At 36.4% G+C, this 23,603-nt stretch overlaps 1 protein-coding gene across 2 annotated transcripts in view; it reads left to right on the top strand.

Annotated features, from left to right (window-relative positions):
- The first annotated feature begins 527 nt into the window (after nt 1–527).
- LOC306888050 (semaphorin-3E-like) overlaps nt 528–23,603 on the top strand; it is a 46,528-nt gene continuing 23,452 nt past the window's right edge. Inside the window, exons 1-4 of one of the 2 annotated variants that reach the window (XM_079446151.1) lie at nt 528–1,034; nt 19,310–19,470; nt 21,496–21,555; nt 21,698–21,817. In XM_079446151.1, coding sequence (XP_079302277.1) covers nt 929–1,034; nt 19,310–19,470; nt 21,496–21,555; nt 21,698–21,817 — 447 coding nt within the window. In that variant the 5' untranslated portion in view covers nt 528–928. The remainder of the gene's footprint in view (nt 1,035–19,309; nt 19,471–21,495; nt 21,556–21,697; nt 21,818–23,603) is intronic. The other variant, XM_079446152.1, reaches the window with a different exon arrangement.

The raw sequence follows: 23,603 nt of genomic DNA, 5'->3' as shown, positions 1-23,603 counted from the left end.
GATTGATTTATTTTTATATCGTCTATCGTTTAGCCAAAATAATGTTGCTTCCTTACTCAAAAAAATGTTTCTTTGATAACTTGACTTTTCAAAAATGTTTCCCACAAATCACTCATAATTACTTTCATCTGGACACATGCATAAATAAATATATTATATATGGATATTCTGGGGAAGAAGTGTTTATATGACAGATTTCTAATTAATTAAGCCATTTGCCAGCTGTCTGATTTCTGAAATTTCGTACATTGTCCAACTGCAGTTGAGGTAACCGCAATATGACCAAATAACAATATTAATCATAATTTTCAGTTGCATGTAAACATGGTCCCTGAGATGAGAACAACAGAAGTACATCATAAACAGAGGAGAACACAAGGGTGGAACCAAGAGAGCGAGAGAGATAGAAGGAGAGAGTGAAAGAGAAGGGTGGGGGTGGATGGGAGTGTTTGGCCGTTGTCCATGTGTGCGGCAGGGGTGTTGAAGCAGTCAGGAGGGGAGAGAGGGCTGGCACGTGGAAGGGCAGTATTTCACAGAGCCGGAGAGAGAGGAAAGAAAGGAGGCTTCTTCTCATTAGAGGATGGTGGAAGCTCTCCAAGATCAGTGCGCTTGTTGTTTGACACACGCTCGCCCTCACACATTTTTATGAGTTTGAGGAATGCATCGCCTGTGGTAAGAGCGACAGGAACAGTCAGCCAGGGTTGAGTCACAGCTTTGCGCACAGTTTAGACACTTTCTTCACACTGGAATCCACAGAAGCATCTCAAAACACACCCTAAGTGTCAATTAAGTGAGTTTCAGCACACTGCTCTGATGACGGCAAACTAATTTTCTTCTGCAACCGGCAATTCAGTCATTCAGCGGATGGAGGCTGCTCAAGGTGGATCATAAGGAGTCAGTGTGAGACGTTCAAGAGGAGTCTGTGAGGATGGCATGGGGTGTGTGGACCTTCATGCTTTGCATGACACTATGGCTCTGCTCTGCAACTCAGTCGACAAAGAGTGTGTTTCCAAGATTACGACTGTCTCACAAAGGTAAGGCAACAGTTGTGTGTGGGTGTTTGTGCAATGCTTGTGCATGAAGTTCAGTCAAATTGAAGCTGAAACTGTAATTATTGACCATCATTTTAGACTTCCCAATATGGACATCCCAATACAGCTCTTCCAAAGACTTTATACAGGCTAAGCATACTGATTACTTTACCACTTTCCTCCTCTGTTAAAATGTACAACTGTCTTAAACAATTAAACAAGTACATTTATAATAATTTATTAAATGGAATTGTTATTTAATTTATGTATTTATATTGACATTTGTTTTATAGCTATTTGAACACTCTCATGGAAAATTGTAATTTTGTAGTTTATAAATTTGTAGTTTCATTTGATTTCATTCATCATAGTGTTGCAAAATCTAATTTGTACGATCTCTTGTAAGATTCTGTAAAATCTGTAACATTTATACGATTTCATACGATCTCATTTGTACGATTAGGTACAATCTCTTTCATAGAATTTTGTTCAATCTAATTGTTACGGTTTCGTACAATTTGCTTACACCCCACTAACGATAAGGTTTAGGGGTGGACCTTCATGCTCCTTTTTTCCTCTGAAAATCGTGACTCAAATCATTTAAATTTTATAAAAAAATTGCCACAATGTAAAATAGATACATGCCTATATATTTAAATATTTTTAAATGTTTTTTCATTTATTTATATAGTTATTTATTCATTTATTTCTTATAGTTTTGAGTGTACTACATTTTTAATCTGTTAGTGTGAGTGAATGAATGACAGTAACATTGATAATGGACATGCAAATGATTTGGATAAAGTGACTTGTGCTGCCATAAATACATCTGGATTCTCTTTTATTTGTGTTTTTCCTCACTGTTACGGTGGTTGAGCTTCTACAATGTGGTTTTCTGTCAGCTTAAGCGGTTCACTGAAGGAATGTCAACTGTTCTTTTTACTATGCTGGTCTCTCATTGGCATGTTTACAGTGAAATTCAGGGATAGATGGGGGCATCCTTTGTAGATGAACACCCATGCCCGAAGCAAATATCCCATGCCGCTCTCAGTCTTCCTCTTTGATCAGAATGCTGTGGAAAGTGTGTCATATAAAAGTCCACACCCCAGCGTTGGTCATGATCGAGAGTCCATGTGGAATTTCAGAGCATGGTAAATCAAACAAATACCATCTATGAGCATTCTGTAAAACCTGCTCATGGAAATGCTGTTCCTTTGAGAAAAACACTGACACCATTTGTCCTGGACAAAGGTTTTATACTGAGGTGTTTGAGTGGCTTTTCTCATTAGATTTGTCACACTATTGATTTACAATGTCACTTTCAGTGGGTTGAGCACAGCTGCTGGAAAACTCAAGCAAACTGTGATTGACGTGTGGCGAAGAAACCGGCTGGCAGCAGGGGAAATATCCCCAGGCAAAGATAAAATGTGGAATTTCTTTCTCAATCCTCTCCGTGCCATTATTCTCCCTGTGCCTTTTTTTTTCTTTTCTTTTTTTTTTTCTTTTTGATTTAAAAGGTTGATTTTGAGGGGAAAATGTTCTAAAATAGATTTGTTTTACATAAAATCTTCTCTTTATTAGGCATTTACAGTTCCTCATTTACAGTTGTCCCCATGCTTCTGTTTCTGTCATCCACTTGGTGTTATTTGCGTGTCTAGACTGATAAACGGTTCTCTGCTCAGCAGAAGAAACATTTTTGCATGTATCCTATCATTATGGAATGAAAAACATCTATGCTTTGAGATTTGAATAACATGAAGACCTCAGAGGTAGTTGAGGCATTTTTGTAGACCTTGGTGCAATCACAGGAGGTTGACTTGTGGTTAAACCCATGGGATTCTCCTCCTAAATTTTAAAGATGTCTTAAATTATAACTCAAATAAAAACCAGTAGTTGGTTTAATTAAATATCGCCCTGATCTGCCAGCGGCTACATGCTGTGTGCTAACCAGACTGGGAATTTTCTGCCTACCAGACATGGTGCATGGTGAATGCCCAGTTTACCAGACCGTTAATTATAAAATTGAGTTTGCAAATGTGCAAAGAGATTCCTTCTTAGAGTCTGAGTCAGTCTTTTAGTCATCAGACATTTTTAGTAGCCCAAAAAAATGAAAGTAAATATAGGTTTGGATCTCTTTTGCCATGTTGACTGCTGTGTAGTCTTGTGTAGCCAGACTTTTGACCTTTTGTGCAACTTATTCTGGCTAAGAACTATCAACTTAGGTGCAAGAAACTGTATATCAGACATGGCAATTATGGCATATTATATGTCCTGAAAAAATAGTATTTTTGTTGTATATAAAGTATATAATAAATTATATTGTTACTTTCTCAAGCATGCATTTTCTTTTACTTTTTTGTTTTCTTCATTTTATTAATCTACATCATTTTTTGTCAAAGACGTCTTGTAGGTCACCCACTACATGAACTGTGAGATAAGGCAAAATGAACTAAAAGTATGTGTTCCTGGTGCAAAAATTGTATCATGTTATACAAGGTTCTTTAGTCCTTCCATTTGTAAAATCATAACTGGGAAAATTCTTCCTGAAGATTTTCTGTTAAGTTAATACATTTTTTTTAATGACAGTGGTGGCTAATATTACAAATTTACCACATTTTTACTGTATTAATCAATAGTATTTGAGCAAAACCTATAGTTACAATGGTATGTTTTTCTAAAGGTAATGTTTGTGGACTTAGGAATTCACCAAGCCAACCTTCTTGTAGCAACCTGTGTTTTGTGTACTTAAGTGGAACGTATTTGACACGCTTATCAATATCTATAGAGCTCGAGTTTGTCTCCTTTGTGGATTTTATGAATGCACCTTTGTTTCCTGCTTGACTAGAACAAGTAGCTCTGGTTATTACATTTCAGTTTGTTGCATTGAAAAGCTACAGTGCAAAGTGCTTTTTTCTTAATGGAATACATTTTCATTTGTGTAGACAGGGAAGTTTGAGTGGGATTTTCTTTAAGCTTCTAAATTTTAGGAAGCATATTAATGACAAAATGACAATGTTAAGATTCGATTTGTTTTATTCCTGGAATTTTTCAGAGATGCAACCCTTGCCAAAGTCGAAAAATTTAGTTAAGGGAATTCACAATTCAAATTTAAGGGCAATGTGCTTCTCTGCTATGATTTGGCTAAGCTTTGCTTAAAGAAAGAACAAATAATAATTATCTACAGCAAATGCTACTTGGGTGTAAAGGAAGCTTATTTGAAATGTTTTGGCTTCATTGTCTAACAGCTGAAGCAACAACGCATTCAGCTGGTTTGTAGGTGTTTGGGTGGGATTGTGTAGGTGGTTGCGCACATTTAATATTTATTTTTAAATGGCTTTGAGGGTTTAATCAGGCTAAAAACAACAAAAGTGAGATTGAAATTGGTGTAATTAGTAGCAGCTACAACTTGGCAAAAGTGTTTGTTTATGAGGGAGTGTAACGCTGCCGTGATTTCAGGCATGAAAATTGCCAACCGCATCACAACGGTACATTCCGAACCTTACAGGCATCTTGATTATATGCAGGTATTTTTGAGAGTATCGAATAGTGAGGCCGAATTATTTAGTGATGCGATTGTACGTTCTTCCCTACCGCAGGGTCCGAGGGCCAACATGTTGAGCATGATCTGCAAGAGTTGTATATTTATTTGAGAGTGAATTCAGTTTCAATATACTATAAACATTATTTCAAAACACTTCCAACTGGTTCTAGAGTGTCCGACCCCAATTTGAGGTGATGTCATGCTGTTAAGACATGAGTTTGAGTTTCGTGCATTAACTTGTATAAATAAACCATGCTGGCTTCGGTGCGGCATTACTGAACAGTTACCCCTTGCAAAATTTCAACAAGGAGCCCCCCAAAAGCTCTCCAGAGCTTTTAACCCTTGTCCCAGCTACTTATAAAAATTGTCAGTTTCTTATCCCAAATCTACAGCCGTTCAAATGTACAAATCCTCAGGGACCTCCAGTTGGTCGCAACTATCATCATGTAAATGGATGTTTATGAACGTTTTATGAGGTTTTTTTTTAAACAACCCAAACATATACGACGTTTGCCCCCTACATCAATATAAATGTGAGAAAAGAGAAATATTTTGAGCTCTCTGACACTTCAGTACACTCAAATAGGCAACATACTTCAGTTTCGCCATGTTGCGTGGTCTCTAATAACAAGCTATAGTAGCTTTTCCATCGTCAGTCATCACTGACTAATCACAGTTTGAGCGCTCTAAATCATTTTTTTCATCACCTTTTACTGGAGAACATGATCTTTAAGTTTTGTGACTTGGGATTTGTTTTACAAAGCTTTTGGCTCTTAACGAGGAAGACAAAGGTCTGTGTTTAATTTTTATATTCTGTTTTAAATTGACAGTATAACAGCCCATTAGACAGCTCATGTTGCGTTTAGGCTGAGGTCATAATCACCAACGTGTTTCTCGAGTCTCTGCTGTAATTTTAAACCTACTTCAGTATAGACAAGAAGGCTCATCTATGCTCAGATGACTATAAATGAGTTTGCCCAGGGTTATTTTCTTTTTTTGTGAATGGGGGAATTTTATTCCCAAACGGGAGACTGTTTTTGTAACATTTAGATTAAAAGGACATTTTCAAATGTAATATTTTACCATTCCAAATGATTTCATATGAAGGTTTTAATGGTTTTCATCTACCCGTTTCTGTGTGCTGTCCTTGTGTTAGAAATTGGCATAATCCAGTCATTCCAGCCAACTTTACATCTGTCATTCACATGTGTTTTCCATGATTGTGATTGGATTACTGAAACTATTTGGAGGTGGTCTGGAATGGAAGCTGACCACATTTAACGGGATAATTCACCCCCAAAAAAGAAAAGAAATTCTGCCATTTTCATGACATTCCAGCCCTATATGATTGACTTTCTTCTGAAGAATATAAAATAATTAGAAGATATTCTGTGGTTCAAACAACATTAGACCCTATTAACTTCTATTGTGTTGAAAAAAAAGAGACATTTTCCAAATAGTCTTAAATATTCAGGTGTAATAGTCAACTGTATGTCACTCCAAAGGCAAGTTTTGCTTTGAGTCTACAGCACATGAAAGGAAAAGGACTTATACAAGCAAACCTCCTGATGTTTCATCACCCAGTCATTGTATCCAGATAGCGCTGCATGTGTTTAGCTGGCCCGCAGGTCATTGCGTAATTAATGATGTTCTTGGAAGAGTTTGTTCCTGCTTTGGTCTGTTCTTGCTTCTTCCTACCTCTCGCTGTGTCTTTCTCAGTATTTCTCCTGACAGTTCCAAAAGGTCTGTTTACCCAATAAACCCATAATTTCCTTTCAAACGGGGCATCTGAAGGGTCGTCATGGAGACGGGTTCTTCAGAGACAGCAGGATGGGAAGGAGGAAATCCTGGGTTTCAATAAACTTCACAGTCAGTACAATCAGCGCTGTACAGCAGACCCGCAAATGGACCCCGAGAACAAGGGTTTCCTTGACTTACAGTGGTTTCAATGCACATTGTTCTCTGGTCAGTGAAAGATCTCCATGGTCAGGTAAATTACAATGTATCCATCAGTCAGCTTGTTTCCCCACATCAAACAACCAGAACAACCATTTTCAACAAAACAACGGCCTGGAATTTCATCAAACGTTTAAGGATGGCGCTCCATGTGACATCCTCTTATCTTTGATATATTGTACTCCAGTGAAGGCAGTTGATGGTTTTCATTTGGATGTTCTCTATCCTTCAGCTAATGCTCTTTGTATTCATTCCCTCGCATTTGGCATTCATTTTAGAGGTGACACATAATTGCTTTGTAAAGATGGTGTAATTTTCTGTCATCCTGGAAAGCTTTCAAACTACTGATTGAGAACCATAGTGATTTCATACTCCTGAACTTTGGTTGAAAATTGTTTGACTTTTTTTTTTTTTTTTTTTTTTTGGTACCCAGTAATCCTCTACAGACTTGTCTCTTGAGGCATTTGTGGCAGTTCTTGTGAGATGACGTTTGAGTAGAGCTAATCGTCTTATATCTGTAAGTGAATTACGATGTGACATTACTCAGGAGATCTACTTAGGTTTAATCTACTCCTACTGACAGTACAAGAATAATGATGTATAAATGTCAAGGTTTTTTGTTATTTTAATCAGTAAGTAGTAAATTTTGCTCCTTCTCTCTCGTGTTATCTAAGGCTCAGTCAAGGTTAAATATGAGAAAAATGTTTTATGAACAGAATTGGCATCTTTCAACCCATTGGCTTTGGGTGTTGAAAGGCTTCTTTTTCCATGAAGTGAGCGAGCGACAGGCCCTAATGTATCCAACACTTGTGTGTTTTTTGAGAGTTTTGCAGCTCTTAAACATGACCAGTTATTCCAGGTGGGAGAAAATTATAGGGAATAAAACCACGGAAAACCCCTCAGTTTGTTTTCAAAGGATATCACTTAAAATGTGTGTTTATTTCTGTACATGCCAAGACATTGAACTGAAAGAGTATCTTAATGAAACATTCAGATGTTGGAGGAGGTTAAAAAGTGAAAAACTCATAAATATAATATGAAGAGATGGGTGTTTCCTGTAGAAACGCTGAGAGCGGTTTTGTTTCAATCACATGTATTTTAAAATACCTTGTGAAGGCTGATTCACCTAGTAGATTTTTAGTAGTTTTGTATTGAAAATATCATGTCCCAGAGTTCTTGATCTTAATGTAGATGCATAGGCTTTTTATTTATGGATGTATTTATTTATTTTTTACATTTGTTTTTGTCTTGGCGATTTTTGTCCCCACCACTTTGAAATAATTAGTATGCAGTAGTGACTGATATAATTGTTTTTTGATTGATTCCATATACTGCATAACACAAGCAACGAGCATAACAATTGCTAATATTTACTAAGATCATTTGAAAATACAATTTGAACTTGCTAAAGTATGTAAAATGTATTTTACTTAATTATTTAGCTACTTTTTATTTAAATAACCAGCGCATCTATGCATCAAACCATCAGTGGATTAAAGTTAGAAATGTCTGTAGCTATGTTTCCATCCACCTATTTTTATGCACATTTTGGGATATTGCATAACAAAACGCTGGATGGAAACGCCAAGATGCGCATAAATCCTAAAAATGCACACAAAAAACGTGCTTAACTAAGTCGGATAAATTTCTTATCTGGTAAGAAAACATGTGCATAAACTACGATGGCAACACTTTTACAGAATAAATTCCTTAATGCGCATCAAAAAAAGACATGTGACTTTGTTTTGGGACAGCGTAAAACTGGACCAACCAATGGACCGATCTCATTGCACAGCATCTGAAATGCTAGTTTTGTCCTTCTAATATACTTGAGCAAAGTCTTGTCAAAGTGCTTTGTTATAATTAACTCCAAGAAATGCGTTCCCAAACAGCAGACTCCGAAAATAAGATAACATGACCGCAAATCAGCGTGCTCTGAAGCTCATCATTTATTGTATACACAAATTACTGCCTTCTCCTACTACAGCAAATGTACTATTTATTTGCGATATTTAGCGCATGTTTATCAGGATGTGACAATTTTGTTCTCTTCTACTCTCTGAATGGAAACCGTGCTTTATTATGTTTTATGCAATATCCCACTTGTGCGCATAAGTTTAATTCGTAACTTTGGATGGAAACATAGCTTGTTGAAATTTGGTATCTTTTATTAGCAATAATCATTTTCATTAACCCGAGACACTATAGCTTATAGGATATATTTGGCCTTAAGCACAATCATTCTTTTATTGTGCATGTAAACTGCATGGACAGCAAATGTTCCTTGAACATAGTTCCCTTGCTAGAAATTTCCAGTTCCACAAACTTGAATTCATGTTTTTATAAATAGCATTTTTTCTGGAAATCTTGAATGCAGCTTGAGGAAAAATTAAAAACTAACAAAATCAACCAGTCACCGCAGAATAATACATGGCAAGCCGGACCTGACAGTATTTCCATGTGTCTCCCTGCAAGCCTCATGTGGTCCACAGCACGTTCCATCAGGAGGACCTGACCTCTGTATGCCTAGCTCCGCCTCCTGGATGATTGACATGCATTCTATGTTTGTATTCTTGAAAATTTGCTATGAATCAACATGAGTCTTAGCAGGTAATTGAAGTTTATCTCGTAGCCACTGTGGAATCGCCAGTAGCATGTTGTTTCAGTCAGCTCTGATGTTTGAAATCAAAATACCTGTCTGTCTTTGTTAACTTGATTGACAGGTCATAAAGACCCTGGCCTATGAATGGGCGAGCAGATGGCGCTTTTACCCTCATTTTTTTCTGTGCAATGTCTGATAGGTCACACTGCTCTTCTTCTTCTCCATACAGAGCTGTTATCACACAGAGCATGATATCACACTCCATGACGCCAACTTTTTTTTTTTTTTTTTTTTTTTTTTTCCTTTGGTCCGATCATACTATCACTGAAAACATGGTCATTCAGCAAACCCCCATTTTGGCTGCTTGCTCATGTTTCGCCCCAAGCATCGCTAAAATTGTTTATGGAAATACTCGTTATCTAAGTCCTCCCCATCTCATATCTTCACCCTTAACTGAGCGTTGCATCTAAATGTGGAGTCAATGTGCCACTGTTGCTTTAAAAGCTTTGGTAAAAGCTTTAATATCAACCTACATGCTATAAAGCACAGACAAAACATCTCTTTGCAACGTGCTTTATCTTTAAAGTGCCATTGTTTCATCATAGAGATGAAATGGGAGTATGGAATTATAAGATTTCCCATGACATATTTAGCTGATAAAATGGCTAGATAAATGTTTGTAAATAAATGCAAATATGTGAAATGTATCTAAATGTGTATTTTTTGGCTAATATGTTTTGACACTGGAATGAATATAAATCCATAAAGTTATGTAAATTCAGACTGTATTTTCATAGTCAACATTGTTTGCAAGTTTACTTGCATAATATTATAAGCACATTTTTATTATATTATATATTTTATTTATTGTTCTTTTTATTAAATGCTTTGAATAACATGCCCTAATGAATCATGCACTAGAAGACCAGATACATATGACTTTTGTTGTTTATTTTAAAGCAGTTATAAATGTTATCATTATGGGCCAAAGTCAGTTTTTTGATCTGTGGAGTATGAATAACTTATTTATTTATCTAATAATCTATATATAAATACATTTTTAATAAAATAATACAAATACAAATAATTTAAAATTATAATTTTCAGTTTTAAATATTAGCCCAATTTTCATAACTCAAGAATGTTGCATCACTAATTAAGATTTGTAATTGGTTCTGTTTTGATTTTGTGTTGTCATTAAATGTGGTTAATTTATCAAGTGAATCAATGTGATGATCAGACACCTGGTGTGCTGTGGGGCTTATATGGGTAAACTGAGTTTAAATCTGGCTTGTTTCACCTCCACATTTCTTCATGTTTTCAGTCTCCTGTAGTGTTTTGTTGAGCGAAGGGCAGGTTGATGTTAGCCAGCTTCACTTCCTCTGTACTGGTTCATTGAAGTATGAGAGCTGCAATTTAGCATAAGTTGAAAGTACAAATAATATGTGTCAGTGCGAATCATATGTACATAATACACAATTCGGTAAGAACCCTTTAATGTTAATTGAGGCCCCAAGTCACAATACCTTTACAAGGCCACACCGAAACTTGGGGCCTAGATCAGGGACATCTCCCTTCCAGCCCACCCACAAGAAACAAACCCCTCTGGGCTTCATATCTAAACCAAAAACCTTCACCATTCCAGATCAGCAGAGACAAGTGTTTACCAAGCTGTTGAGTTTGTTAGAGAAGAAATATTTCAAGGGTGGTGGATTGGATAATGTTCAGGCTGAACACCTTAAGATTTGTATGCCTCTGCATTGCAAATATATACATGTTAACGTTAATATTTGAATATAAACAGTGTTGGGGGTAACGCATTACAAGTAACATGAGTTACATAATAATATTACTTTTTTCAAGTAACTAGTAAAGTAACACATTACTTTTTAATTTACAAGAAAATATCTGAGTTACTTTTTTCCCATTTACTGACTGACAGTGTGCTGTGTGAACATGCTGTTACTGTAGTTCTAGACTAAATGTGAATGTGCATTAATTTATCCCACTCACAAAAAACAGATTTAGTATTCATCAAAATGAATTAAAACAGTGAAATGCAAACTCAGAATATGACGCAAACCTGCAATAATTGAATATGTTAAATAACACAAATGTATCTAATCCCATTTTATTAACCAATGTCTTTGCTGCTGACCTTTGATCCAGTTCAACCATACTAATAAGCAAAACTGACTTTAGATAAACTAACGTTTGTGCTTCATTGTTTTTTATTGCTGAAGAGTGTTGAACCTTCTTCTCCTGCGTTCTACTTTACAGACGTGAATTTACTTTTTCTTCAGCCTGAGGTTTATTCATTACACTTTTTGGTGTGAAAGGGCTTTTACATTGGCAATAATTAGAACTTCTTGTATTAATATTTAAAAAGTATTGCAAAAGTAACGCAAAAATAACGTAACGCATTACTTTCCATAAAAAGTAGCTAAGCAATGTAATTAGTTACTTTTTTAGGGAGTGATGCAACATTGTAATGCATTACCTTTTTAAAGTAACTTTCCCCAACACTGAATATAAATATTTAAAATGTTTATTTTTGAACTGGAGAATTTAAACTACAAAGCAATGTGTATTGATTTTTAAAGGGCAGCATTTTGATTGCCCATTGACTTTGGTTGCTTATTACTTATTTGTTTTATTAGTAAACAATAAATATTGAATGCACTGATTCCATTAAAGAGAGCTGTACTTGTGAAGGATATATAGCCTTACCCAGACATGCAGTCTGTCTGGAAGAAGGCAAAGATCATATTCCCAAATACAGGATAACCCTTGCGATAATTACTAGGGTTAGCAGGTTAACGCAGTCAATATGCTGTGCTCTTTTAAACAGAATACCTCAGTCTTCTGCTCAGAATCAGATCTTTTATAGTAATTAGCTTTAGCTTTTGCCTCCTCATTGACTTAAATAAAATGGACCCCTGTTCATACAGACAAGTTCACCTTATACTGCAGTATATAAATATGATTTATGCAAAATTCATCTATCAGGGGGTCTACAAAATGACCTTTCCTATTAGACAAAAGATGGGGAACTCGGAGTGACAGATGAAAGAAGGAAGCTCTTTTCCTTCCTAGGATGAAAGCACTTCCCTATCTCCGATAGACGATAGCCCCTTAGCAAAGGGCGTAGACGTCCACATCCGCAATCAGCCTATCAGCTATCTTTAAATCTGGAATCTTCCAGCCTCCAAAGTCCTCTTTAGGGAGAATCGGCACTTCCTTAGACCTGCTCGCTCCGGCTGGGGTTCAGAGACTTGGGCAGAGGAAACAGGTCTTTAGTTTGGTTTACGGGGAAATATAGCCTGTTCAGCACATGGGGATTTGGATTAAAGAGAGTTTGGGTCATTTCCATTTCAATAACCGCTTTTTCGGTTGTCTTAGCTGACAGGCCTAAGAAGGAGATTGACAGTGTTTCCTGTGAATAAATGCAGTCACTTCCTATCTTAAAAGCATAGGGGACCCATAAAAAAAAAAAAAAACACTTTCACTTACAATCTGAATTAATAAATTGTTTGGCAGTAACATATACATGCAAATCATCGTTTATCCATTTGTTCTGTTCCTGAAATTTGACTCTCCAGTCAGCATAGCTAGAGTCCTATTTGTGTTTTTCATACTAATGGTGGATATTTCTCAGTTACTAATTTTACAACCACATAGTTTTGCCAGTCTGTGGCGACAATTGGGTTTCTCTTTGTTTGTTTGTTTTGGGTGAATATGAATCAATTTGAACTAATTTTTTCAAAACACTTAATTAATTCAAATGATTCAAATATTAATTCAAGAATATTTGAATCATTTGTATACAACAGTTGAAAAATTAATTCAGTAACGATACAAGATGTAGATGAGTTTGTTTCTTTGTTGGAACTGATGTGGATAAATTTAGCACTACATCACTTGCTCACCAAAGGATCCTCTGCAGTGAATGGGTGCCGTCAGAACGAGAGTCCAAACAACTGATAAAAACATCACAATAATCCATAAGTAATCCACACGACTCCAGACCATCAGTCAACATCTTGTGAAGCAAAACGCTGTGTGTTTGAAAGAAACAAATCCATCATTATATACAAACAAATACATGTTTGTGTATATACATTTATGTTATAGTTACAGTTATTTAGCATCACACTTACACATATCCAGTCAGTAAATATAATAAGGGTGCAGTAATTTATTATATCGGTTGGATGGTCTTTTTCACCTGATTTCTTCCCCACCCCTCCGCTGAACAGCCTAATGGTATGACCCTTGCCCTGTCAGGGCCCTCCGTTAATAACGGTGAGGGGTTAAAATGCTCGTTGCCTCGGGGAGTTCAGGATTTATTTTCTTGTTTTGCATTGGGACATGTGCAATTTGCTGTTTGTTCTAGACATAAGGTCTCTTTATAAACATCATGACCCTGTGTGTCTTTTCATTGTGGTTTCTGCTGATAAATGGAGTATATTAAATAAATATTTATGGTGGATGAACCCTCCCTGTGAAGCATCACATATAGAGGCCAGTCAAATCATGAGCTAAGTCTGGTTTTCTTTCTTTCCTTTATCTGTCTCATTTATCTTCATGAACAAGAGGCCAAACCCATAGATTTAAAATGAGAAAGATGCTCATAATCAAAATGAATGAGAGAGGCATAGTGGAATTGATTTCATATATTGAACATAAAACTAAATGACAGGTCCAATAAACATCAATAGAGCAAAGACCTTGGATTAATCAGAGTGAATGAAATGTGAAATTCTTCATCCAATCTGTTTGTTATTTTGCTGTATATATGGTCAGGGAACTGGAAATTATTCCTGAAGGCATTCAATGATTCGTTTCATTTTTCTATTTAACACACTCTTGGATCTTTCAATACGACACATGGGCACCACAAGTTGTGTAAGGTGCTTGACACTTTAAATAGGATTGTAATTTGTAACATCTTGAAGAAATTGTTTCATGGGCTTTCAACATGACGACACCCTATGGACATCTAAACAAACATATGATGCGTTGCACATACTTGGTCCAACATTTGAGACCCCAAGTAAAAATGCCTCTATTTAGCATTTTTCTAAGCTGATTTAATAATGACAATATTCTTTTTTCTTCGTTGTCGTCTTATCTTTATTATTCATCTTTGTCTTGTATTCTTTGTCGTAGTAATAGTTTGTCAGACTCCTTCGTCATAGTCTTCATCTGCTTTGACTTATTCATCTGTTTTCTGCATCCTTGTTGTCCTTTTTCTGTCACATAATATTTCCCAAATGTTGGTTCATTTCAGAATTTTTTTTTCAGAGTCCTAAAACTTTTTTTTTAGATCTTGAATCCCAGATTATCAGTATTGTCTTGATTTTTATACCTCACTGTTAAACATCAGAGTGAGGTATTACATTGACTTCCAAATGAACTTGAACACTGTGGGTGTGTGTGATTTGTTACTTGTTTTCATGTTTTTGAGTGTCCTAAGGCATTTCTATTAACCACAAGACTCATAAACATAATTAAAGACATGAGTGTCTTTCAGAAGAACTGCTCCCAGACACTAAAGTGTGATCAAAGTCTGCCTCTTTAAATGTGTCTTTGACCTTGTCGTTCTCTTTCCACTTCCTTCATGTCTGTTTATCCCTCCCGCTATCATTTCAGTAATCCAGTTTTATCCCTTATCTGTCTGTCTGCTTCACTTATCTTCTTTCCATACATGCTTTTGCCCTTCAACTTTCTAAGTGACTCTTTTAAAGGATTAGTTCACGCAAGATTTAAAATTTACTCCCCCTCGTTTCATTCCATACCTGTAAGACATTCTTGATTCTTTGGAACACAAAAGGATAAATTCTGGTCTCTCTTTTTCATACGGTTATGGTGAATTGGGACTGAAGCTGTCAAGCTTCTAAAAGGACACAAAAATTTGGTGCATACGACTTAAATAACTCTCTTGAAGTGATTATAATAGATCTGTGTGGTGAAAAAGGGAAATTTAAGTCATTATTCAATGACGATCTTTCCTTCCAGAGAGCTATAGCTTTCTACATATCAGTCTGTTTCAGTGTATGCTTTTTTAAATGATTTCTATGTTGCTTTTTGTGCTTTTGGAGCTTGACAGCCTCAGTCCTTTTGCACTTTCATTAAATTGAAAAAAGTGGTTAGGAAATTCCATAAAAATGCACATTAAATAAAAGAGGAAGTCATACGGGTTTGGAAATTACATTTAAAGCAAGTAAGTAATAGCAGAATTTTCCATTTTTTTGCTAAATTGTGCCTTTTAATAATTCTGTCTTTTTTTCCATGTGTCACTGCACCCAGTGGTGTGTGTGTGTGTGTGTGTGTATCCACTTATCGATGGATCTGCCTGCATCTTTGTGTGTGTGTGTTGGGAGGCTGCCATTTTTCAGTTTTAAAGCAACCAGAGAGAGCATTTAAAATGAAAAACACATTTTGTCATTGGGTGTGTATGACTGGAGGGCCAACTCACACACGCTGAATAAATCAGAAGGTCAAGACCATTATGAGCGCAAATCCCCATGGAGCAACCCAACGCACACACGCTCAGGAAATCTGTCGTAAGTCATCGACATCCCATACTTTGATTAATCATATAATCCAATTTCTCTCATATCATGATTCAGTGAAGCAGTGCATCTCTGTCTGATTTTGGTCATATATGTGGCCTGTTTAATCTGGTTCCAGCTGCCTGACTTCACTCTGTGGTGGAAAGAAATGCAACAGAGAAGAGATGCGAGTCATGAGCTTTATAACGGTTCAACAAACATGTTTGGGTTCAGAAAAAGGCTTACTTTTGTTTAATTCATACTTTTATTCATTCAAGTTGATCAAAAGTGATGCTAGAGACATACATAATATTACAAAAGATTTGTTTACTAATAAATGCTAAAAGAACCACAACTATTTTCAACATTGATAATGTTTCTTAAGAGCCAAATCAGCATATTAAAGTCAAGTCACCTTTATTTATATAGCGCTTTTAACAATACAGATTGTGTCAAAGCACTGAACAGTATCAAATTGGAGGATAGGGTGTCAGTAATGTATAAAAATAAGATTAAACACTCAATTATCAGTTAAAGGCATTTCATTATTGAATTCAGAGATGTCATTGTCTAGGTCAGTTTAGTTTAAATAGTATCTGCTAAATCAAATTGACGATAATCACTAGAAATTAAGTGTCCCCAACTGAGCAAGCCAGAGGCGACAGTGGCAAGGAACCAAAACTTGTTTTCTTCTAGAAGAGACAAAAATAATCAGATCTAGCAGTTTTTAATGCTAATGTAGGATAGGGTACTTTCCCGCCAAGCTATACGAAATACCTCTAGTTTTGTTTTCGTACAGCTGCGCTCCATTTTGCAGGCTGCTCTCTTTAGGGTGCGAGTGTGCTCATTATACCACGGAGTCAGACTGTTTTCTTTGATCTTCCTTAAGCGCAAAGGAGCAACTGTATCTAAAGTGCTAGAAAAGAGAGAGTCCATAGTTTCTGTTACATCAAGTTGTTCTGAGCTATTGGATATGCTGAGGAATTGAGATAAATCAGGAAGATTACTTACAAAGCAGTCTTTTGTGGTAGAGGTGATGGTTCTACCATACTTGTAACAAGGTGTAGAATTTACAGTTTTAGCTATATGGAGTTTACACAAGACTAGATAATGATCTGAGATATCATCGCTTTGCTGCAGAATTTCAACAGCACTAACATCAATTCCATGTGACAGTATTAAATCTAGAGTATGATTTCGACAATGAGTAGGTCCTGAAACGTGTTGTCTAACCCCAATAGAGTTCAGAATGTCTATGAATGCTGATCCTAATGCATCTTTTTCATTATCGACATGGATATTAAAATCGCCAACAATTAAGATTTTATCTGCAGCCAGTACTAACTAAAAGAAAATCAGCAAATTCTTTAATAAAGTCTGTGTGGTGCCCTGGTGGCCTGTATACAGTAGCCAGCACCATAACTTCAAACGAGTTATACTGAAAGCCTGCCCTCTGAGAAATACTGAGATTATTGCTATAAATTGTAGCAACACCTCCCCCTTTAACTTTTGGACGTGGCTCATTTTTATAGCAGTAATCTTGGGGGTGGACTCATTTAAAGTAATGTATTCATCTGTTTTTAGCCATGTTTCTGTCAAACGAGAAAATCTAGGTTATGATCATTGATCAAATCATTTACAAAAAGTGCTTTTGTAGAAAGGGACCTGATATTCAGTAAGCCAAGTTTTATAAATTGTTTCTCTGTATTGTAAGCCTTTTTTTTTTTTTTTTTGTAAATCAATTAGATTGTTACTCTTATTTTGGTTTGGATGTTTTTTTGTATTTTCTAGTTCGGGGAACAGACACAGTCTCTATAGTGTGATATCTAGGTGAAACAGTCTCTATGTGCTGAGAATTAACAGACTTCTCTGATGTGAGGCGGCTAGCAGATGGTCGGTTTAGCCAGTCTGTGTCCTGACCTGGGCCCCAGTTAGTCAAGTACGAACTCTAAGACTATGTGCCATATTTCTAGAGAGAAGAGCGGCACCACCCCAGGAGGGATGAACACCATCTCTTTTCAACAGGTCAGGTCTGCCCCAAAACCTCGTCCAATTGTCTATAAAACCTATGTTATTCTGCGGGCACCACTTAGACATCCAGCCATTGAATGACGACAGTCTGCTATGAATCTCATCGCCACGGTAAGCAGGGAGGGGGCCAGAGCATATTACAGTGTCTGACATCGTACTTGCAAGTTCACACACCTCTTTAACATTATTTTTAGTGATCTCCAACTGGCGAAATCGAACATCATTAGCGCCGACATGAATAACAATCTTACTGAATTTACGTTTAGCATTAGTCAGCACTTTTAAATTTGCCAAGATGTCAGGCGCTCTGGCTCCCTGTAAACATTGGACTATGGTGGCTGGTGTCTCTATTTTCACGTTCCGTACAATAGAATCGCCAATTACTAGAGCACTTTCATCGGGTTTCTTTCATCTGTTTGATGTTTTGATCGGAACGGAAGAGCAGTGTTTTGACCCGCGACTAGGCTCTGCTCTGTCAGCCTAACTATATCCCTGCATTTAACACATGTGAATCCCTCGTCGCCGACAGAGAGAAATAAACTATACATGTGACACGAAGTGCAAATAACAAGAGGAGAAGCCATTACGCACCGTGATAGAGGAATGATTTACTTACCACTGCTGTTTGATGAACTCGTGAGTTCAAACTGAGCGAGAGAGAGATGAAAAGGAGCGAGAAAAAATAAATCAATAATAGGCGTGAATAGAAACGCGAGTGGAAATGCGAATGACAAGCTAACCGGCTAACGAATGCTAACGCATGGCACACGCATTGCACTCGCGGTTTTAGATTAAAAGCGAACGATCAGATTAGTTTGATAGATAATATCAGAAATATGGAGGGAATTAAGTTATATTTTATCACTTTAAACAACAGAGAGTGATAGTAAATTCAGCAGAAAGTGAAACTACACGGAGCTACAATCGCAAACCTCTCAGCACACCTCTCAGCAGAACGGCAGACAGGAGCAATCGAGCAGACAGGAGCAATCACCATGAAAGCTAAATTAAAACGATTTCTGATGGATCACGTGACACTGAAGTCTGGATTAATGATGCTGAAAATTCAGCTTTACCATCACAAGAATAAATAAGATTTTAGACTATATTCAAATAAATTTTTTTAATTGTAATAATGTTGCACAATATTACCGTTTTTTACTGTATTTTTGATCAAATAAATGCAGTTTTGAAAATACCTGAAAGATTCATTAACAAATTGGCCATTGCTATTTATCTTATGAACATAATTCTCAATAGCAAATGAATAACAATTGTTTTCCCTTTTATTTTTCTTCCTTTTTTCTCACACAGAGCAATCATATGCCCTCAGAAGACTAGTGTATATGATGTTTTTATGGTGCTTTAGTGTTTGTTTTGAGAAAACAATGACAGAATTTTCATTTTTGAGTGAACTTCTGAACTTCTTGACCATCTTGGTCAACCAGCTTCATCAACAAATCCCTAACCCTACAAATTAAAATTTGCCCATTCATGAATGGTGCCTCAAATCATGTGTAATAAGCAGAGTTATACTAATACTTTTCCAAACAATCACATGATTAAAATACTTTCCAATTTGTGTCTGTAGAATTATGGGAGCTGAACAGGACGAGAGTGTCCCAGGCTGGAGAGGGGCGTCTGCAGCACTATAGTTTGTTACTGGATGAGACTCAGGAAAGGCTGATCATCGGAGGAAAAGACATACTGTACTCTCTCAATCTGGAGCGCATCACTGCCCCTCACAAAGAGGTACATGCATTTATAGCTGTTCTTAGGATTTGGGCAACGTGTCTGATGTTTATCATCTCATTTGGCCCATCACAGTACGTTGAGCAAAGCAATTTGCGTCTTTTGCTAAATAAATCTCAGGATAGCTACGCACATACCTATTAAATAAATAAAAAAACAGCACTCATACAAGGAGAACCCAGAGATTGTATTGCAACCATCTGTTCAACTACAATTTACAAACATTCACAAATCCTTGTGCTAATTTTTAGGTTGTTGCACTGACAGTGTCAGTATATAATTGAATTATATACACTCACCGGCCACTTTATTAGGTACACCTGTTCAATTGCTTGGTAACACAAATTGCTAATCAGCCAATTACATGGCAGCAACTGAATGCATTTAGGCATCTAGATGTGGTGAAGACGACTTGCTGAAGTTCAAACCGAGCATCAGAATGGGGAAGAAAGGGGATTTAAGTGACTTTGAACGTGGAATGGTTGTTGGTGCCAGGCGGGCTGGTCTGAGTATTTAAAAAACTGCTGATCTGCTGGGATTTTAACGCACAACCATCTCTAGGGTTTACATAGAATGGTCCGAAAAAGAGAAAATATCCAGTGAGCGGCAGTTGTGTGGACGAAAATGCCTTGATGTCAGAGGTCAGAGGAGATTTAGAGATGATAGAAAGGCAACAGTAACTCAAATAACCACTCGTTACAACCAAGGTATGTAGAATACCATCTCTGATCGCGCAACACGTCGAACCCTGAAGCAGATGAGCTACAGCAGCAGAAGACCACACCGGGTGCCACTCCTGTCAGCTAAGAACAGGAAACGTAGGCTACAATTCGCACAGGCTCACCAAAATTGGAAAATAGAAGATTGGAAAAACGTTGCCTGGTCTGATGAGTCTCGAATTCTGCTGCAACATTCAGATGGTAGGGTTAGAATATGCCACGAAGGATTAAGGCAGTTCTGAAGGCAAAAGGGGTCCAACCCGGTACTAACAAGGTAAAGTGGCCAGTGAGTTTATGTATTCTGTATTAAGTATGCAATTATTACTATGTTACACTTATTTTTGTGGATGCAGCATCAACGTCAAAAGCAGACGTTTTTGGTTTTCGATTGCATTGTAGAAATTTCCTATAAAAAGATGTCACCCTTAATTCATGTACAAAAGAAAGTGTCTGATAGCAGAGGGGGTTAAGCAGCCATTCCACTGTCTCTGACATTTATTTACGATTTTCACATTTCGGCCCCTATTAATGACAGTCGCACCACACAACTTTCAGTTTGGAAACAGTCATTATCCTCCACTTTTTTTGCAATGGTAAGAGGAATGAATTATAAATGTATGAATATATCCATGCAAAAAAAAGTGGATATTAAAATAAATATTACGTAATATTTCAATGCAACTAAAGCTCAAATTGGATACAGAAATTCTCTATATGCATCCATCTGTATCCACACAGTTGTACTGTTTTCCACTGAAAATGAATGACATCCGGTCTGACGTTTGTCAGAGATAGGCGGCTTTACTGAGAGAAAGTAAATGGTATTACATAAGAATCAATTTACGTAATAGCTTTTTTTTTTATAGGCCTCGTATGAGTTTTTATCTCATGTGATTGTACATAATTTTAAACAAATTTGTCTGAAGTACTATTTATTTCTTCAGGTGTGAAATGTATTTAAGTGGAAAATGTTTTTATTGGACTTATAAGAGGCTCTTAGGGAGTATTATAATTAGAGGGTTGTAAAGAGTTATAATTCACTCAAGTCTCACAAAAAAATATTACAAAAGCTGTTACTGGGGCAGCACCCTTTCAAAAGGCACTAATATGTACCTTTTAAGGTTCTAATATATACCCTTTAGGGATTGCTAGCAACATGCTCTACTGTTTGAAATGCGGACAGTCTTTTTTTATGCAACCACAGGTCAAAAAATATAACAATGACTGTGTTCAGCCAAGTACAGCAAGCACATTTCTATGCCAGAACAACATGTCCAGAATTAATGCGCTTGTTTCTTTGTTTTAGATTCACTGGCCGAGCTCTGAGGAGCAGGTGGAGGATTGTTTATTACAGGGCAGAGAGAAGGTAAATCTGTTATACATCCTGTACAGTATATATGACACAGTGATATGGCAGTTACATGGCTACAGTGTTTATCTTGAAAAGTGTTAAAAGCATTCTTTTCTTTATCTCTTTATCTCTATTTTTCTCTGTCCCTCTCTCACAGCCGGAGTGTGCAAACTACATTAAGTTGGTGCAGCATTATAACAGCACCCACCTGTTAGCATGTGGGACTGGAGCCTTCAGCCCAATGTGTGCCTATATCAGAGTGGGCCGTGGAACAGAGGTAAACATTCTGCTGTGGCAAAGAAAATCATCTTAAATCAGTGTTTTTTTTTTTCTTGTTTTAGGTAGTTTAAATGTTTTATATATATTTTAAATATTATAAATATGCGTTATACGTAACATCATAAGAGGGCAGTAAGTTAGATAAAACAAATAAAACAATTCATAATCATCTTTTTTTTATTAATATACAGTACATACAAAGAGTATACAAAATATAGATACATACTAACATAAAACAAGCTACAAAAAACACAGCAAAAAAACAACCAAAAAAACAAACAAACTCACGTTTATGTATAGGTTGGGAGTGTTGAGTATTGTGGATGTTGAGGGTATTCATTTCTTTGTGAAGTATTTTCACCTTCATAATCGTCTTTGAATCTTATCAAATAGTGATATATGAAAGAACAGCATATTGTGTAATTGCCTTTTTTATCTAAATATATTGCTAAGTTATTCATAATTGTTCTAATTATTAATGTTGAAAAGCGTTTTAGTGGAAACTGAATATAAAGTTCAGTGAACAGCAATTATTTGAAATAGTACATTATATGTATAATAATTATATACTTTATAAATTTGTATATTATAAATGTCTCTTGTCACTTTTGATTTATTTAGAGTTTTAAAAAGGGGAAAATACATTTTTTAAGTAAAACTTAACTAAGACATTTGAATGGTAGCGTACCATGGTTTCCACAAAATATTTAACAGCACAACTGTTTTCAACACTGAAAATAATAAGACATATTTATTGAGCAGAAAATCAGCATCATTTCTAAAGGATCATGTGACACTGAAGACAGGAGTAATGATGCTGAAAATTCAACTTTCCTTCACTTGAATAAATTATATTTTATAATGTGCCAAAATAGAAAACACAATTTTAAAATTGTAATAAGTAAATTCATTTTATTTCAAGGATGGTTACATTTTTGAAAACATGAAAAAAAATAATGCCATGGCCTCTTATCACTGAAACCCTCTTATTTTTCAAAGTTAAAAACTTTAAGGTGAACAAACATGAAGGAATTGGTATGTTTTAAAACCGTAATGTTAGTCACAGTTGTTGACGACAAAGTTTCAGAGATGCCTCAGTGACCGCAACATCTTTGAAGCTTTTTATTGTAAAGGAAGCAGACTGAGGTCGCATGGAGCTCTGGTGTCGCCTTCTGTCCTCTTTCTGTCTTATATTCCAGAAAAACATGTCTTGAGGAGGTCCTTTTTGTCTTCTGAGGAATGTGTCGTAGTGACTCACGGATTAATTGTGTCCAGCGTTGTGCTGTTGTTTGTCACCAGAGACCATACTGGAAACTACCCCTGCAATATGCGACTGTCACTCTCACTGAATTCCACAAATGCAAGTCGTGCAGAGATAATTGAAACCAGTCAGAGTGGTTTTAACAAGTTAAAGCGCTTAACATCTCAAGACACTAACACATTGGTCGTGTTTTGAGTTCTGAAATCTTTGATTTGTAAAAAGATCCAGATGCCGTGTGTCACCGTGAGGTTTAGGAGCGCATTTCTTTCGGTTTGGAGGGCTGTCTGATAACATGGTGGCTGGTATTCAGTTTGTTGAAACTTTGCTATTTGCAATTGGTAGGAAAGAAATATTTAATATGGAATTGTATTATCGTAATAAGGAATGTTAAAAATCTGGTGGTTTAGAGAGGCAGAGACTGAACAATGTGATCTACATCTGCACTGCTGTGTGAAAAAGTTGAAGGTTTTCATGCTGCCTGGCTGATTTTAATACATCAGTATCAAGCTTTGTTCATTTATAC

This window comes from Barbus barbus, assembly GCF_936440315.1.
Source record: "Barbus barbus genome assembly, chromosome: 22".
Lineage (NCBI taxonomy): Eukaryota > Metazoa > Chordata > Actinopteri > Cypriniformes > Cyprinidae > Barbus > Barbus barbus.
Note: the sequence above shows the minus strand (reverse complement) of the source record. Positions and strands in the feature narration are given on the sequence as shown.